At 37.2% G+C, this 18,962-nt stretch overlaps 1 protein-coding gene across 1 annotated transcript in view; it reads right to left on the minus strand.

Moving 5' to 3' along the window:
• The window catches only part of LOC140146041 (hydroxymethylglutaryl-CoA synthase 1-like), a 47,911-nt gene extending 37,399 nt beyond the window's left edge, over positions 1-10,512 (minus strand). Inside the window, 2 exon segments of the mRNA XM_072167784.1 lie at positions 7,997-8,122; positions 10,020-10,512. Coding sequence (XP_072023885.1) covers positions 7,997-8,122; positions 10,020-10,467 — 574 coding nt within the window. The 5' untranslated portion in view covers positions 10,468-10,512.
• Positions 10,513-18,962: the final 8,450 nt, after the last annotated feature.

Consider the following 18,962-nt stretch of genomic DNA (forward strand, 5'->3'; position numbering starts at 1 on the left):
GAGGCGATGAAAGAAGAAAGGTCCACTAAAAATCAATCAGAGGCGTCTGATTTTTTTGTTTTATTTTGCATAACTGTATTTGTTTGTATACAAAGGCAGACAAATATATGTATATGGGTAATAATGTGCAGACAAAGACAAGCTAGAGATTGGAGGAAATAAGGGAAGAGAAGCTAAGGGAAAGGAAATGTGTTTACAAATATGGTAAATTAAGGATATATGCTTGTGAGGACAATGGAGATGAAGGTGAAAGAAATTGTAAGATAAATAATGAGAAAGGGTGAACGAAAAAGTGAGAGAAAGGGAAAGAAAGAAAGAGTGAAAGAAAGAGTGAAAGAAAGGGTGAAAGAAAGAAAGAAAGAAAGAAAGAAAGAAAGTGGAAAAGAAAAAAGAAAGAGAACGCATGAACGAAAAAAGAAAGAACAAAATGAAAGAAAGAGACAGAGAATGAACAAAATAATATATAAAGAAATAAATAAAGAAATAAAGAGAGAAATAAAGAAAGAAAGGATGAAAGAAAGAAAGAAAGAAAGGGAAAGAAAAAAGAGAGAAAGAGAACGAATGAACGAAAAAAGAAAGAACAAAATGAAAGAAAGAGACAGAGAATGAACAACATAAATAAAGAAACAAATAAAGAAATAAATAGATTAATAATTGTTTGTTTGTCCTCCACAGCTTTGAAAGAGGAGGTGCGGGTGGGCGGATTTAAAAAAAAACATTTTTCGGATTTGGTGTATTCCTGGACCTAGCTAGAGCTAAAAGCTACAATCATTCATGGCGACTTAAAAAAACAACATTTTGTTGTTAAATTATATTTGTGTTCATGTCATAGTTTTTTAATGATTTCAAAATGGATATAAATCCAGTGTATTTGAAGTCATTAATAATAATAGACTATGATATGAACACAAATGATAACTTTGCATATTGAAGACACAAAATGTTTTTTGGGGGGCTTTTTATTTTTAACCATGAACGATCCTAGCATTTAGCTCTAGCTAGGTCCAGAGATACTCCAAAACTGAGGGAGGACAAACAAACAACTTTCTTTTTTTTTTTTTTGGCCCTACCATAAGGTAGCATTTGAATAGCATGAAAGGATATTGCAGTGTGTGTAATTTTGTCAAAATTGAAACAAAATTGATCCTAACTTAGAAGCTAACAAATGCTGTGAACAAAATAAAAATACCCTGATAATTTGGCAGAATATTTGAATTTCTTGAGAAAAAATGTTATTATTACAATTTGTTATATTTCTGTGAAAGCATACTGATTGGAGTATATTGATTATCATTTTTGAGGCTGATTTAATATAATGAGTAGAGCTGACCAATCGCAAATATCAAGTCATTTGTAAAGCTTTGCAGATATTCAAAATTTTATTAAATATTTTGTAGGTTTGTATGTTACTAGTCCTAAATTGACATTGACTTTTACATACCTTTCTATCTTGTAAAACTAAATATTTTTCCACTTACAGCACAATACTAGGTTATCAAAATAATTGATTTATTTTCCCCAATTTATCGGCAGAAAGCATTTGTTTGATGGTACGCTTGAAGTAAAAAACATGTTCTTGCAATTGAGTAAGTTAACCAAGCGAGGGCAGTAGTGCATTGTCCTGTATGGTGCTCATCAGGCAGTGGCAGCCAAGATCCTGAATTTTGACAATGCCATTGGTTTATAAGGAAAATACAAAATGGTGTCAAATCATTCTAAATTTTAAACATGCTATAAAACAATATTTTGTCATTCTATATCTGTTGGGAGCCAGATAAGCGACTCGGCAATAATACCCGAGAAGAGAGCTTAATAACTTTCGGTATCTACTCAACTGTTTCTGGTAATGCATCGATTCCATAAATTATCAAGATTAATATTATTTTCATGATTGATTTTTAATATTTAACATATTTTCCATGTCGTTCGGATGATTTCTATGGTACACCGAGTTCAAATTTCGCCGAAAGTCGACATCTTGTCTTCACTTCCACGTTACAAGTTGGGAACGTTTTTCTTGTTATTTTGCAATAATAACAGACAAAAAATGTGCCAAATAGTATTTGGATTGCAGTATAGAATGTGTACTGCAGGATTTTACCATTCTAGATTTATATTTGAAAGTCATATCAAACAAAGTGCAGTAGTGTTGGCTCCAAAAACCCAGCATTTTCACGTCTTAGACCTGATATTGACTTAGGGATTGAGTTTCAAAGGCGTGCAAGTGTGATCGCACACCATCGCACTCCTTAAATCGCCTGTCTGAGTGCAATTTATACACCAATCTGAGAAGCAGCGCTCAAAATAAGGCGTGTCCTTGCGTCAAATACCTGTGAAAGTAGGCGCAAATTCCCTACGGTACGGGTCTGTGTGACCCGTAAAAACTGAACCAAGCAAAGAGCAGAAAATCCTAGTTTTGTTGTTCCACTGGAAAATCTGGTTCACATAATACGTCCTGCTCCCAGAGTACACGGTCCGGGTCGGACCCTTGAAATTTCAAAGGCAAGGGTCCGGAGGACCGTTGAATTTTTTTTCTTATTTCGAGGGCTGCCAAGAAGCGTTTACTGTATTTGGCCCTCTATTGACGGAACCACAGATGTACCAGTGCTGGAGATTTGTTTTGTTCAATCAATTCATGATCGTGTATTGAAAATCACTGTTGCGTACAATTCTGTATAGCACACATAGCATGACTTTATGTCAAAATTGCTCTGTTGACAAACACAGCAAATTTGGCTGATTCCATTTAGTTGTATTAAGTTGATAAATGTGTAAACATTACAAATATGCCAAAAAATCAGGTTTGAAACTAATTTCATATTATAAGATTGTACATTATGGCTTTAATAGCACACTTGACAGCCCACCTTAGCATATCCTCGGACTAGGAATGGACCAGTGCTGATGTGACAGGCCCTCTCTGACACTAATCATGTGTTCTCTATTGGAGGGTGCAATCAAATTCTTTCAATCACACACACACAAAAAACCATTGACCGTAACATTTGCTAGCTAGCTTTGTTTGTTTGTTTGTTTGTTGTAATACAGGAAGGTATGTAGACCATGAACTCGACTGTGGGTAAGTGCAATAGCTGCCATGTGTAGATGAGTACAATATACTGAGTGTAAATTGCCAAATGTTCACAGGGCAGCTTTTGCACTTACCCACTGTCACTTCTGGAACTGAGCAGTCAAACTATCCAAGTGTGATCACAGAGTAACAAAGAAATGCAACAATTATTGACATTGGAACTTTATATAATACATACTACAAATTTAGGTATCAAGTACAACATTTTATTTTACATAAATACTTAATCTTGGACAGTGAGAACCAATTGAAGCAAACAGAAAATTGCCAGTAGTATTGTAATATATTCATACACTCCTACATGTAGATAGTGAGAACCAATCAGAGCAAATGTTAGTAAATTACTAGCCATGCATAAATGTTGTACAATTGAACGGGCACGCACTCTGTGTCAGGGCTGTAGCAAGGTTGTAAAATGTGGGGCGGCCATGACAAATGTGGGGTGGCCAAAATACAAATATATGCCCAAATTGAAATAAAGATATAAAGAAAAACATAACAAATTTCTCCAAAAGTGGGGCGGCCATGGCATCCCCGGCCGCCCCGCTTGCTACGGCCCTGCTCTGTGTAGTACGCACAGTGCTTTCGGACGCGTTCATTTTTCTTGCGGGTTGATGCATTTATATTTGCTTGTATTTTCCAACATATTTAGTGACAATTTTGTTACAAAAATAGCAAAAATCACAGGATTTTCTCGTGTATGAAATAGGTTAATAAATGTGTACCGTACATCCATGTCAAAACGATGCACTTGTCGGCTGCTACATGTGTCTCATTTCATGTAATAGCTAGGAACAAATACCAGACTCATCTCCGAAGTGAAGATCACTTTAAATCATCACAAGTCACATGGTTTAGGAATACAGAGAACATTCCTTATACAATTTGACTAGGGGATGATTAGAAGTGACCTACACTTGATATAAGCTTGATATTAGTCTGGTATTCATTCCAAGCTATTATGTGAAATGAGACACATGTAGCATCCGACAAGTGCATCGTTTTGATATGGATGTACACAAATACGTATCACTTGTTGCTCAAGAAATTGTACAAAATAATGCACTTGTACTGAGATGTTGATGTGTCTAATCTCAGTACGTGTGCATCATTTTGTACATTTACACTCAACAAGTAAAACGCATTTATTAACCTACAAATATTGCACAGGCGCGCACTGAACATACTATGCGCAGTGCTTTCGGACACGTTCACATTGCGTAGGATTGATTCATTTTTCTTGATGGTTGATGCATTTATATTTGCTTGTATTTTCCAACATTTTTACTGATAATTTTGTTATCAAAATAGCAAGAATCAAGAGATTTTTTTCCATGTATGAAATAGGTTTAGAACTGCCTATAACTTGTTGCTTGAGAAATTGTAAAAATGATGTAAAGGACTATTCCATTTAAAATCAACACTCTCCCTGTGCAAGATTTTGGAAATAACTTCTACAGGGGAGTATGAATTGCAAATGGAATGAAAACATAAGCAACGCCATTTGAAACTCACCCTCCCTGATTCAGGTTGAATTTTTCTCAGAGGGTGCATAATCATCAGCCCAAAAAGTTTCACAAAAATATCTGTACACAAAATATAGCAATGTCACATCTACATGAGTGTAGCTAGTTCACTGCATGCATGATGCACATATTATATTGTGTTCATACATACTCGCTATATAACAGCATGCGTGATTGGTCGATAGGCGGGCATAAACAACGTTTATGCCCGGCGTTCCGGTCATAAACAAGCCGCACGAGAACTGATGGACGCTAGCGAGTAGGATATTACGCGTCTATGTTCGCGAGCTATTTACATAAGCGCGTGAGTGATGTATGCAATGTTGGCGTCCAAGCACGATGGACTAAACGATCGGGCATAAACAATCGTTTAGTCATGAAAATATATGAATGAACCCCTAATTTAATCATAGACCGTTTTGAAGTTTCAATCTTTTTCCTTTTTAGCAAAATTTTCTTTTCAAATTTTCAACAAAATACATTTTTAATTCTCCAAAATGTTCATGAACCTGTACAAACCAAAGATCTTAATGGTCCATGTGAAACACTATCTGTGAAAGTGGAATTTTTTGTGATACATTAATTGGGCTATTCCATCTAAAATCCATACTCCCCCTGTGGAAGATTTAGCTGAAGTCTGCCACAGAGGGAGTATCAATTTTGAATAGAATACACAATTGGGTAACTTCCATTTGAAATACTTACTCCAGTTGTGGAAGATGCCTGTAGGTAAAGCCAATAATACAGGGGAGTATGGGTTTCAAAATGAATAACTCTGATCAATTAGATTTGAAAAACATACTCCCCCTGTGGAAGATATTTCCTAAATCTTCCACAGGGGTAGTGTGGATTTCAACTGGAATAGCCCATTTTTTACATGCTCCAGTTATGGAAGATGCCTGTAGGTAAAGCCATAATACAGGGGGAGTATGGGTTTCAAAATGAATAACTCTGACCAATTACATTTGAAAAACATACTCCCCCTGTGGAAGATATTTCCTAAATCTACCACAGGGGTAGTGTGGATTTCAACTGGAATAGCCCATCAGCACAGCTATTGCGATTAAATTTTGCAAAAGAGATTTTGTTTAGGGCAGACGCCAAATACTGCGAGGCGTGATATTTTTGTGGCACTAATTTTTACAAGATATGAACTTTTTGGAGCAGTTTTGCATTATCTTTTATCAGCTAAATAGCTGATTACAAACAGTTGCATCTATGGGTAAAACATATTTTTGTGGGATTTTAAATTTGCAGTTATGAAATTAACCGCGAAAATATAAACCTTGTGAAAAATAAAATAAAATAAAAAGTGCAAAAATTAATTTCATGCTATACAGTGTCCTTGACCCATGTGGAACACTTCATCTTATTAGGGAAGGAACAGGGAAGTTGTTGAATACCGAATGCTTGGTTTATCACAATGAACTTGAACTATACTCCCAAATCTAGAAAAGTACAGTACTAATTTTTTGGATTCAAAAAATATTCTCATGTTTATTCAAATGAAACCACCTAATCATAATCCTTTAATTAGACCTCATTACAACTGGCTATAAAAGTAAAATTTTCATATTTGATAACTTTTTTACACAATGTAGGAAAAAGGGGAAATTTTGCATATTTTTTTTACAATCACACTCACAGTCACAAAATTCAATACAAAAGTCGTAAGCTTTCAGAATTTATGGAGATATTACTCACAAATCTTATACTATTATAGGTTAATTCTAAATAGTTGGTCATGAGAAAATGTGTTTACTAAACATTTGGGTGCATGCATCATCAACCGTAAACATATTTTACAGTCTATGGGTACATAGATACCGACATACCGATACTACAATTTGTACAAGTTTTTAGGCTTGATTGTCACAGCATACAAAAACACTACACATTTATGCATGTTTTGGGCTGTTATTTCCAAAGAATTGGTCAAATAGTAAAAGTCCAAAGTAGGATTGAGATATGTTTTATACGGTTTCCAACATTTGACAAAAACAAGTTTTCCTGAGTTTTATTTTCCTGATAGTTTCCCAAAATTCCAAGATAAATATTTCCACTTTACCCAAGCTTTACCTGAGACTACAATGTAGGTTTACAAGTCTCAGGGTTTACCAACATTGTAAATTGTAAAATAGTGAGCATGGTGTTTGAATTAATTTTTCTACCTTGAGGGTGCACTTTTTCACCCCATTTTGAAAGTGGTGGTGAAATTTCATCTGACACAGAGAAACTTGACAATCAACACATAAAGTCAGTACAATGTGGTATTACAATTTTGCACCACACTTTTAAAGTTGCATCGCAACAGATGAATTTTTGGGGTGCATGTTTCGAAAGCAGATTGAGTACGGTGGCTGAGCGGAACAAGCTCTGACTCCTAATCAGAAGGTTGTGGGTTCGAGCCCGGTGAAGCTATCATGTTGTGCCCTTGAGTAAAGCACTTTATCTTGATTACTCCTCTCCACCCAGGTGTATTTAATGGGTACCGGCATTCTATAATACTGGGAAGGTAACAGACTCGCTGGTGTGGCTATCCATGGCCACCCGCAGCAACATTTCATGATGGAGTCAGGCCTAATAGCTAATGAAAGAGAGACGGGCACTCCATCCTATGAAAAATGCAGGCTTGACTCCTTTACTTTTTTTTTTATATGTGACACGATCTGGTCTATGGGGGCCAAAGGAGGCATTTTTGAAAATTGAGTTACTATCATTATTACATTACACTTGCAATTGGCTTTCATTTACTGAAAACACCAAAGGCCTAGCATACTTGGTTATGAAATTATGAAGTTTTTTGATGTCTATTTTCTTATGTATTTTATTTTTTTTACTCCTTATTTTTACTTATATCTCAGTTTCAAATTTGTTGCCTTTGGCCCCCCGCCCATGGACCAGATCGTGTCACATATATATTGACCAGATGTGTAACAACACACGCTACTAATAACTTTTGTCTTGTTTTAATTTTGTAAAATATTATTCAAAAAGTCTTTCTAGGGGAACTTAGAGCTTGTGTTGTACACAATGTGTACCCTTTATCACTGTATCTAAGATGGCCACTTAGGTTGCTATGGTAACTGTTTAGTGTTATACCATAGAGAAGGCTGCCTAGGTATCTTACACTTCCCACAATGCATTTTCTCCATTTCAATTTTCTGTACTGATTTGCTATTCAGTGCAAAATGGGTCGATAGTGACGAAAAGTACCTCAATGAACAGAGCACATCCAGATCTTACAAATTATGTTTATTTCTTGAGTATCGACCGGAGGTGATGCATCATGTTGCAAAGGATTCTGGGAAGGGCAAGATATCTTCTCTGGGTATAGGTATAACAGCAATTCCACATATCAGATGAATTTAAGACTTACCTCTTTCAACTATTAATGGTGCGTTAGGTCCAACTAACATTGCGATGGCTCCAGCGCCCCCTGTGGGTCTTGCGTTGCCAGTTGCATAGACAGCAATGTCACCTGCTACCACCACTGCATAGCGACCTACATGAAAGTATGGAAAAAATCTTAGATTAATAAACATACAGATTGGATTTTTTTATGCTTGTGCCCTCTAAGCGTACTCGAATTCAGCTGACGCTGGTACAGCGTTTAGACCTGGTGACATCGTTCATCTTACGCGGGAAGTTTCTTTTGTGAATGCTCGCGCTATTTGCGCTATTTTGAGTTTGCCCACACCATAGGCAACATGGGGATTTATGTAATATGTATTCGTGCTGAAATGTGTGCGAAGCGCCTAAAATTTGTGACTTTCTCCACTTGGATAGGGCACAGACTCGATTAAATGCTGAATTGACTGATTTGACGGCTGATTGGAGATTCGCAGCGAGTGATATTTAGTGTTTATGGCGCTCACTAGAAATCGAGGTTGGACGAGCGAGAGCGATCACTCGACTCAAACGGCAAGGCCTGCGACTTGACTCAAATAGCTAAGTGTGTTTACCTGCACGATCAAGGTGGTACATCAGTACACCCGCTCAAAGTATGTCACTCAGTAACTCTAAGTACTTACGTCACTCTCTCATAATGCGACCATAGTGTGTCTTAGGGAGTGTTCATAAATACTTTGGTGGGGGGTTGGCAAATATTGGGGGGGGGCTCAAACAAATTTTTGGGCCTATAAAGGAGGATCAAAAAATTCAGTCCTTAATAAGGGGGATCAAAAATTTGAGGGTAAAATTCTGGGGTAAAATGTATGAGAAGGCATGTACATTCCAAAATTGTCTTGGCCTTCTGGCGTGCATTAATGTTAAGTATTCAATTTTGTAATCTCAAGCTACAAATCAACAAAATGTGTGCACTTTACAATTTGGATGTAACACTATGACTCAAATGAGTTAATGACCATAGGGGCATTAGGGGTAAATGCCGGGAGATGGGGGGATACCCCCCCCCCCCAATATTTGGATAGGGGGATGGTCCATACAATCATCCTCCCAATGTTGACGCCTGTATATGGTTTCTATTCAAAATTAACCCCACATTTGGTCATTTTATACTAAAAAGTGCCAATTTTTTTACGCTTCGCCCAAATTAATTTCAGTTGTGTACTATATTTCCCCAGTTTAGCTTCAATATGGCACAAATTTTTGCGCGCTTCGTGCGCATTTGTACCATAAACTTATTTTGTCAGCAAAAGGTGCTGGATTCACTGCACTTCAAGAAACTTTCACCAACCCCAATGTCAAAAAGAAATCTATGCCACTGTTAATGATGTATATTTTTGGTTTCTTTTTTAGGACATGAAGGGGGGGGATCAAAAAAATTTTAGACCATAAAAAGCGGGGATAAAAAAAATCCACCCTTTTTAGGGGGGATCAAAAAAATTTTGACGTCCGAGGTTCAAACTTTTCCAACCACCCCCACCAAAGTATTTATGAACACTCCCTTATACATGTAAGTTGAGAGTAACACCAAGTTGGATTGTATAGGGGCAGATTCAAATCGTGTGGGCTACAGCCACGTAAATGTACCATTTCAAATCTGCCACTGCAAAATCCAAATTGGGGTTAGACAAGACACTGCAGCTGCATTATGATACAGCACTTGTTTAAGATAACACAAAATGATTGATTAATCAATGATTGGATGAAATTTTGGTAGGAAAGAGTGGCCCTCCTTCATATATCACCTAAATATCTATTCCTTGTGTGCATTGGGCTGTTCCAGCTAAAATCCATACACCCCCTATGGAAGACAAGACAATAATATCCCACACAGGGGGTGTAGATTTCAAATGAATCCATTTGAAATACACAATCCCTGTGTGGACGATATATCCTGTCTTCCATAGGGGTGTATGGAATTCAACTGAAATTGCACATTTTCACCTCTTATCTTAATTTTTTCGAAATCACTGCCTGTTACCATGGAAACTTACCATCCCAGGCACTTGACTCAACCCATGCAAGGGCATTAAACAAAGCCTGTGTTCCACCATAACACGCATTGGTCGTATCGATCCCCTCCACGTTAAAATTTCCTGAATCTTCAAAGAGCTGCATCAGGTTTGTCTTGACGCTTTTACTCTTATCGATAATAGTCTCTGTCCCGACTTCTAGTCTTCCGATATCCTCATACGATATCTGGTTACGTTCAATTAAGTTCTGAACCACAGTCAAGCAGAGACTGTTAATGTCTTCTCGGTCTGTGCAAAACCCCATTTTGCCTTGTCCAAGACCGATGGTGTATTTGCCTGCCGATACGCCATCGAACGTTTCCAGCTCGGTTTGGTCAACATACGCGGCCGGGAAGTAGACTTCAATGGCGACGATGCCGACATCTTGCGGCCACTTGTCGCTGGTGTCTGCGCTTGCAAAACTTGGCATTTTGGAAGTGAAAAGGTGTCTATCTGGATGCAAAAACTAAAAACCCTGTGAAGACAAATCAGCAAAATTGAAATGAGTAGTAAGCATTGGTCTGTGAAGTAGGTATTGGGCTATTCCAGTTGAAATTCACACTACCCCTGTGGAAGATTTTGGAAATATCTTCCACAGGGGGAGTATGTTTTTCAAATGTAATTGGTCAGAGTTATTCATTTTGAAAACCATACTCCCCTGTATCCCAATGTTCTCTCACATGTCCAGTTTTTTGAGTTGATATCATGTATGTTTTGTATATCTTTTCATTTGTTTGCATATGATTGCTCTTTGTATGTGTCGCCAGCGCCTTAGTGCAACATGTACATAAACAATATTTTTAATATATTAAGTGACCTAATGAATTGAGATTGGCTACTGACATAACATGTACATTCAAGATGTTTATACTTCAATTGTGTTTCTTTGACCAACTTCGTAGAAGCAAATTCTGTTGCCAACTTTGTCTAAGTTCAAGAATGTTAACACATTAAATTTCACAACAATGAAAACATTTGACACATTTTCCACATGACTTACTTGAAATATATGCCACACCAAAAACTGGTACAGGTCTTTTTTTTCACTGTTGAACAGTTCAGAGCACTTCAATAAATTAAACTGCATGTATTTGTATCACAAGAGCCGCGCACAAGAGTCAAACTGATAACTTTTTATACATTTAATTAATTTGAAACTTACCTACTTGTTGCCTAGTCTGATACAAATCTCAGTGGGTAGCTCCTACTCAAGTGTCAAATTTGTTTCACTTCAGCGATCCTATACAAAATCAAAATAGTGTATAAAATTATAATTAAGTTCACACGGTCAAAATAATCTTGAGATTTCAGTGATATGTGCAATTGGTCAGGTCCTTAATTTGTTTCACTTCAGCAAATCCTATACAAAATCAAAACAGTGATACAATTATATGTTGGTTCACACACTCAAAATATTCTTGAGATTTCAATGTTGTAACCCCGTTGTAACAGACAACTCTCAGTGCCACTGCGTCCTCAAATTTGTTTCACTTCAGCAAATCCTATACAAAATTAAAACAGTGTGTATAATTATACTTTAAAGTTCACACACTCAAAATAATCTTGAGATTTCAAATGTTATGAACAGATAACTCTCAGTGCCAGTGGTTGGGTCCTCAAATTTGTTTCACTTTGGCAATTCCTATCCCATGATCCTATATAAAATCAAAAAAGTGTGCATAATGTTAATGCAGAGATGCCAACATTAACATCCACAAAATAGGGAGGATTCAAACAAAATTGCATGCAACTTCAAGGGCACAAAACTTGAACCAGAATAGGGAGGTTGCCAAAATTTGGTGTCAAAATGGACAAAAATGTTTACAAAAATATGGAGCCTCCCTCTAAAATAGGGAGAGTTGACATCTCTGTTAATGTTCACATGCTTCAAGAGAGTTTGGAGCCGAGGGGTTGTTTAATATGAAGAAAATAATCTTCAGATTTCAACATGTTATATTACAATATTCCAACACAATTCTCCTTTGTCTTTTCTAACAATGCATCAATATTGTGCATTGTTACTTCATCTTGCATTTATAAAGTAACAGTGCACAATATCGATAATATACATTTGGTACTGTTAAGGACCCTACAGGCTAAGGGTGTCAGTGAGTCCGGAAATCGAGTCCCGCCGAGAATCCTATTACCGGGCAGGAAATTCCCTGCCTGGTACCGAAATTAAAAAAAAAAAAAAAAAAAAAAAAAAAAAAATTTAAATTTTTTTTTCAAAAGTTTTTTCGGTTTTGTAGTGTCTCTGGACCTAGACCTAATTGCTAGGATTATTTATGATTTACCTATAAAAAATTTTTAAAAAAATATTCAAGATGTTTTGTATTTTAATATGAAAATTGATAATTTGTATTCATGTCATACTCTATTAATGATTTCAAAATGCATTGAATTTGAATGCATTTTGAAATCATTAAAAATATATGAATACAAATTAAAACATCTTAAACATCTTTTTTTTTTTTTTTTAGGTCAACCATGAATGATCCTAGCATTTAGGTCTAGAATCAGAGAGACTAAAACCGAAAAAAACTTTTTTTTTTTTTTTTTTCAATTTCGGTAAAAATCCGCCTTGGTACCGGGCACAAAATTACCGAAAATGACACCCCTACTACAGACTCTTTAAGTGGATGTAGAATATTTGATGCAACATATCTACGTTATAATCTATTCCCATTCTATTTCCAGTAATGTTTAACTTCTAACAAATGTTTGATTCATATATTATCAATTTTACATCATCATTAATTTGTCAGAATCATTACCAGAACCCATGTATTCAGTCTTTCCAGATGAATATAATGTGATCAGGAAAGACAGAACTGAAGGTGGAGGTGGAGTTTTTGTTGCATGCAAAAATAATCTTATTGTTACCGACAAACCAGAACTTGACACTCCATGCGAAATGGTTTGGTCAACAATTGAGTTTAAGGGGTCTGGAGTGTTATTCCTGGGGAGTTATTATCGCACTCCAAATGCAGGAATTGAACCATTACAGCATCTCCAGGACAGTGTGAACAAAATTCTCACAAAAAGCAAACGCAACCCAAAGTTGAGTAATATCCTACTTTGCGGGGATTTTAACCTGCCGGATATTGACTAGAAAAATGTAATCACAAAACCAGATAGCAAACGAAAAGGGTTGCATGACAATGCATTGGAGATTTTCAGTGAAATTGGCCTTATTCAGTTAGTGACCCAGGTGACAAGACTAGCATCTCAAAACACACTGGATTTGATATTTACCAACAACTGCAACATGATATCAAATGTGAAGACTTGCCCAGGTATCTCAGATCATGATATTGTATTATGTGATATCAATATTTCACCATCTGTTAAACGTAAACCACCCAGACAAATTTTTCGGTACCAGAAATCAGATGTAGATTCTCTGAAGGAGTCTCTATCATCAGAAGTGCATTCTTTTTTGAGTAATCAACCTGAAAGTTGTTCTGTGGAGGAAAACTGGCAGAGTTTTAAGTCTTTAGTTCACACACATATGGAGAAGTTACAAAATGTCAAAAGGCAAACAAGCTCACCCATGGATTAGTCCATTCATTGTTCGCCAAATGAGGAAAAGAGACAAATTATACCAGAGGGCCAAAAGTCAAACTTATAAACGCCTACAAGAAACAAAGAAACAAAGTTACAGAACTCATACGAGAGAGTCATGAAAATTACAAGACCGAAGTCATTGGTCCTAGCTTGGAATCAAACCCAAAAAAGTTTTGGAATTACATCCGCTCGCTGAGGAGAGAATCCTTGGGAATTCCACCGCAGGTTGTCAACAACAAGTTCTACTCCACTGACAAAGGCATTGCAGAAGCTTTAAATCAGCAATTTACTTCTGTTTTCACCAAGGAGAATGTTGATCAGCTACCAGAGAAGGGTATCCCTTTTGAGGATATTCCTGACCTCCACATTGATCTGGCAGGAGTGGTGAAACAACTTAGCCAACTTAACACCAGTAAGGCAAGCGGCCCTGACAACATACCCGCTAGATTCCTTCATGATTATGCAACTGAACTGGGTCCATTTTCATTTTAGTTTTCAACAATCTTTTGACACTGGCACACTTTCTAACGATTGGAAAAAGGCTCTGGTTACCGGCATATATAAAAAGGGTTCAAAATCTTCACCCGAAAACTACCGCCCGGTTAGTCTCACATGTATAACTTGCAAAGATCATGGAGCACATCGTTTTATCGCATACAGCAAAACATCTGGCTAGAAATAACATCATAATCGATGAGCAACATGGGTTTCGGCAGATGATGTCATGTAAGACCCAACTGTTTCAGGCTACACAGGACTGGTCGGAAGTGCTAAACCGTGGAGGGCAGACGGATGTCTTGCTATTGGACTTTAGCAAGGCATTCGACAAGGTACCACATCTACGCCTTGCTGCCAAGCTCAACTACTACATGAATGGCATTAGAGGGAAGATGTTAAGTTGGATTCAAGACTTCCTTGTAGGGCCAGACCAATGCATCGTTGTTAATGGCACGAACTCTAAGTGGTCAGTGTTTTGCAGTGTATGTTTTAAATTTTACTACCAATTTTATAACACTTGAGTCAGCAACACAAAGTCAAATCAAGTACACTACTTATCACAAAAGCATTTCAACAAAAGATACCTTTGTTATGTTAACACTTTTCACATTCAAACAATGCATGTGATCCTTGACCTCTGGGTCCTATTTTATGAAACTGTGGAACCTCTTAGTTCTTAGGTGACTGAATGACTTCCTAAATATTTGTCTATGAACATTATTTTCTAAACTTAACGCGGCTGTGTACTCAAGACATTGTTTCTTTCGCGAAATTGAACTTTTTTGAAATGTATTTACTTTGTTATGTTTTTTATAAATACAAGGAAAGAAAATCCAGATTTGTTAACTCAACTGCTCTATTTTATGGATTTTATTTCACTATTTCACTCGTTTCCGCAATTTAAAAGGAAAGAAAATCTGTGTTGTACCATCGGGGTATACGTGCGCAACAACGCATCGCGTTTTGTAGACGCGCAATTTGTTAACGCACAGATACGCTACGCATACGCAACGCTTAGCTGCATGCGCTGCGCATCTTATGGAAGCACCGCGGAAGCACTGATTTCATTAAGTCAAATGGCTCCGTTTTAGCTGATAAAATGTGAATTTTTTCAAGTTCTTTCCCCCGATTTAAACATCAAGATATGAATAGATTTCGCCCAAACTTCTCAAAGGACTGTGGATTTACCCGATGTTCACGTAATGTAAGGTAGAAAGCGAGAACTGCCGCATTCTCATGTGAGCTTGATCAAAGTGCAAAATATGAACACATTAAACTTCAACGGCCTTTATTTCAATGTTCATTTTCTCGGTAAAATGACGATTTAGGTACACGATAACTCAATAAATACAGCATCTATGGGTAAGCAATTATGCTCATCATAAAAAGCATGATCGACTTAAGAAACGGTTTTCTCATTTTTTTATATTTTGGTCTATTTCCGATTTTAGGCATCATTTTGTGCAAATAGGCGTTTGTGAATTTTAAAAAGTTCATTTTGATGCATTATATGGTCAATATCTCAAAAAATAAGGCCAATAACAAAAAAAAAAAAAAACGTTTTTGGAATGGTGTCTCAAGATTAAGAAAAAAACAAAACAAAACTTTTTGGAAAGAGCGTTTTTTTGTTATGATGTACCGAACAAAAATTGCCAAAAATTCACTTTTTTGTGATTTTCTTCATAATTGTTGTTTTTACACCAAATCTGTATTTATATTAAGATTCATTGATGTCATGCCTTTATAAAAATGTATACTTTTATATGTCTTGCGTTAATAATTACAAAGTTATGGCACTTTTACTACATGCATGTCTGAGAGTACACAGCTGCCTTAAGGTGTGTGGTACGATGGATAATGGGACCCTGACCCCACACTGATCTCAAAGATGTCAAAAATCAAGGTTTTGATAATATTAGATAGGCCCTACTTGTCTCCTGCTCCTCCTAAGATATTACACCCAAAATCCTTGTATTTTTGAAAAATTGTGAAAAAAGCTGTCAAAGATAATTTTCTTTAATGGGTTTCTCACAATTTGTTCAGATGTACAATGACTTTTGAGCATAAAAATTAGGAGCTTGAGAAAAAGAGGGCCTTTATGATTAGTGCCAAAATTTTGAGATCTTTGGCAAGTTGGGGTGGGAATCTCATACTCACATTATCAATCATATCAAGCAATTTAAAACATTGGAAATGCTAAGAATCAATTTGCATCAAGAAGATATTAGTGTCTCTAGGGACATAGAACCTATAATTTTTCCACATGACAAGAGAGGTAGTAGATATTCTTCTAAAGAAAGGTTAAGAAGAACTCCAAAAAAGTTTAACTATACCTGTGTATGAGAAATGATATCATACTTTTAATTTTCTTCAATATATGTGTATTTTATGCTATCATTTTAAAATGAAAGCTTTCCAGAATAATTAGTTGCAATATGTTTGGTAACACTTTATGTTTATGTTTTGTGTGCCTCTTGTGTGAATAGACCTGGAAGTGTATCAGAATTCAGAACAGGGAAGGGCACTTTTTACAGGTGGAATGATCTGGAATCACAAACATCTGCTTGTGAATTGAAATGCTGAATTGAAATCAAAGCTGAATTTCATTTCGATTCCACTTCATTCTTTATCACTCAACATGATTTCAATTCAATCCAATTCTTCATTGCTCACAATGATTTCAATTCCAATCCAATTCAATTTATGCCCAAGCCCACTCATTTCTATTCCAATTCAATTACAATGCATTAAAATGAAAATCGCCCAAAATTCATTTCAATTCAATTTCAATGCATTGAATTAACATTAGTCACCAGTGACATCAGGAGTACCCCAGGGCTCGGACCTCGGTCCCACCCTCTTCTTGTTATATACAAATGACATAGTTAGTGACATCAGTTGCACCCTGCGGCTTTTCGCGGATGACAGCATCCTGTATAAAGAAATAAGATGTGCCGATGATTATAATCTCCTTCAAGAAGATCTGAACAAGGTGTTTAGATGGGCCGACCAGTGGCAGATGTGTTTTAATGCTGGGAAGTGTGAAGCTCTATCCATCACCCGTAAAACAAAACCCTTCAATTACACCTATGAGGTTGACGGGCAACGCATCCAGAAATCATCTAAGCATAAATACCTTGGTGTCACTATCACCAACCAACTGGATTGGAAAGACCATGTTCAAAATGTCACTGCTAGCGCACGAAGCACCTTGGGAGTCCTCAGACGTAATCTTTCATCTTGTCCATCTCAAGTCAAAAGTAGAGCATACCAGGCACTGAATACGACCAAAGTTAGAGTACGCCTCGGCTGCGTGGAACCCGTGACGTCAAACAGCAGGTGAAGCGCATTGGAGGCAGTGCAGCATCAAGCAGCTAGATTTGTTTACAACAATTATGAAAGAAAGGCTAGTGTTACACAGATGCTGCAACACCTTGAGTGGGACTCCCTAGCTACCAGACGTCTGCTCAACCAGAACACAATGTTCTTTTAAGATACATCATGGGCTGGTAAATATTCCTTTCCCCTCGACGGTACTACCATCTGTTCGTCAGGGTAGAGCATCCAACATCTTTAGCTACCAGGCCATACAACCGAGGGTCAACACCTGCCGTTACTCCTTCTTTGTTCGTACAATACCAGTTTGGAACAGATTGCCATCTCCAGTCGTATCGTCTTTGACAGTTAGCCATTTCCAGGCCCTGGCGTTACCACTTCTCTGGGATATCGCAACTACACCGACCCACCAATCCTTGTAGTCTTCGGGGCTTTGCCCCTTTTTACTCGCACTCTTGTTGATGTTTTTGAGAACCTTACTTGGCACGTATGCACATCACAGCTCTCCTAGGAAAAGCCTCACTTAACAGGAGTTTATCACTCAAGACTCAAGACGGCTATTGTGCTCAAAGCAGCATCTTTTTATCGGATTTTCCACTGAAAATGAAATAAATTTGGACAATTGATGCAGCATAAAACTTCTTTAAGTTCAGTTAGGTACGTGTATACTCATACATTATGACATATTGTAGTGCCGTACTATTACACTGCCTTTCGTATTTGCAGAGGAGGACAATTTCGACCTCCTCGTTTGTTTACAAACAGAGAGGTAGACAAAGGGCCTGTCAAAACTGTTCCGCTTGTCCAAATACTCAAGTATCAAAAGGATGGTCCACAATAGAGTGATTCATGCAACATGAATAGGGGAATAAAAAACTGTGAAGTAGGACCATGTGCTTCTTTTGTCCAATTTGGCATCAAGATATCGAATGGAAACAGTTCAGACCCAGAACACGATCATGTCAGAAATTAATATTTTGTTCTGGGTCTGATTATTCAGACTAGACATATTCATTGTTTGAATCTGTTGACATATATCGTACGCGAGTTTGTTTGACACAGTGCATTGAGTTTGTGTGGACCGGCACACGCTATCGGGGAAATATATGTCCTCACCGGAGCTAGCCCAAGATACTCACACCTCCGTCACTACGATTTCTACTGTCCTTCTCCGTACGAAGGTCTGAGATGTCTACCTTAAACCTTTCCAGGGCTGGTACACATAAAATACCACTTTTTCTCATAAATACCACTTCCTACCATTCCTCACGTGAAGATGAGACTTAAACAAAACATATTTGGTGCATGTTCGTAAATTTTGAGCACATTTGAGGATGTAAAAGACCAGACTTGTGACTGTTAATCGTCGCTTGTTTTGACCTATGTCTGGTTCCATACAGCAATATTGCTGTCTGGTTAGCAGGTACAAATAATTCCGCGTGAATTGAGACGTCGGAGCCGGTCAAACACAGAGAACTAGCCTACATCCCGTATCCTACTACCACTCAAACAAGCAAATCTCTT

This window comes from Amphiura filiformis, chromosome 2 (genome assembly GCF_039555335.1).
Source record: "Amphiura filiformis chromosome 2, Afil_fr2py, whole genome shotgun sequence".
Classification (NCBI taxonomy): Eukaryota; Metazoa; Echinodermata; class Ophiuroidea; order Amphilepidida; family Amphiuridae; genus Amphiura; species Amphiura filiformis.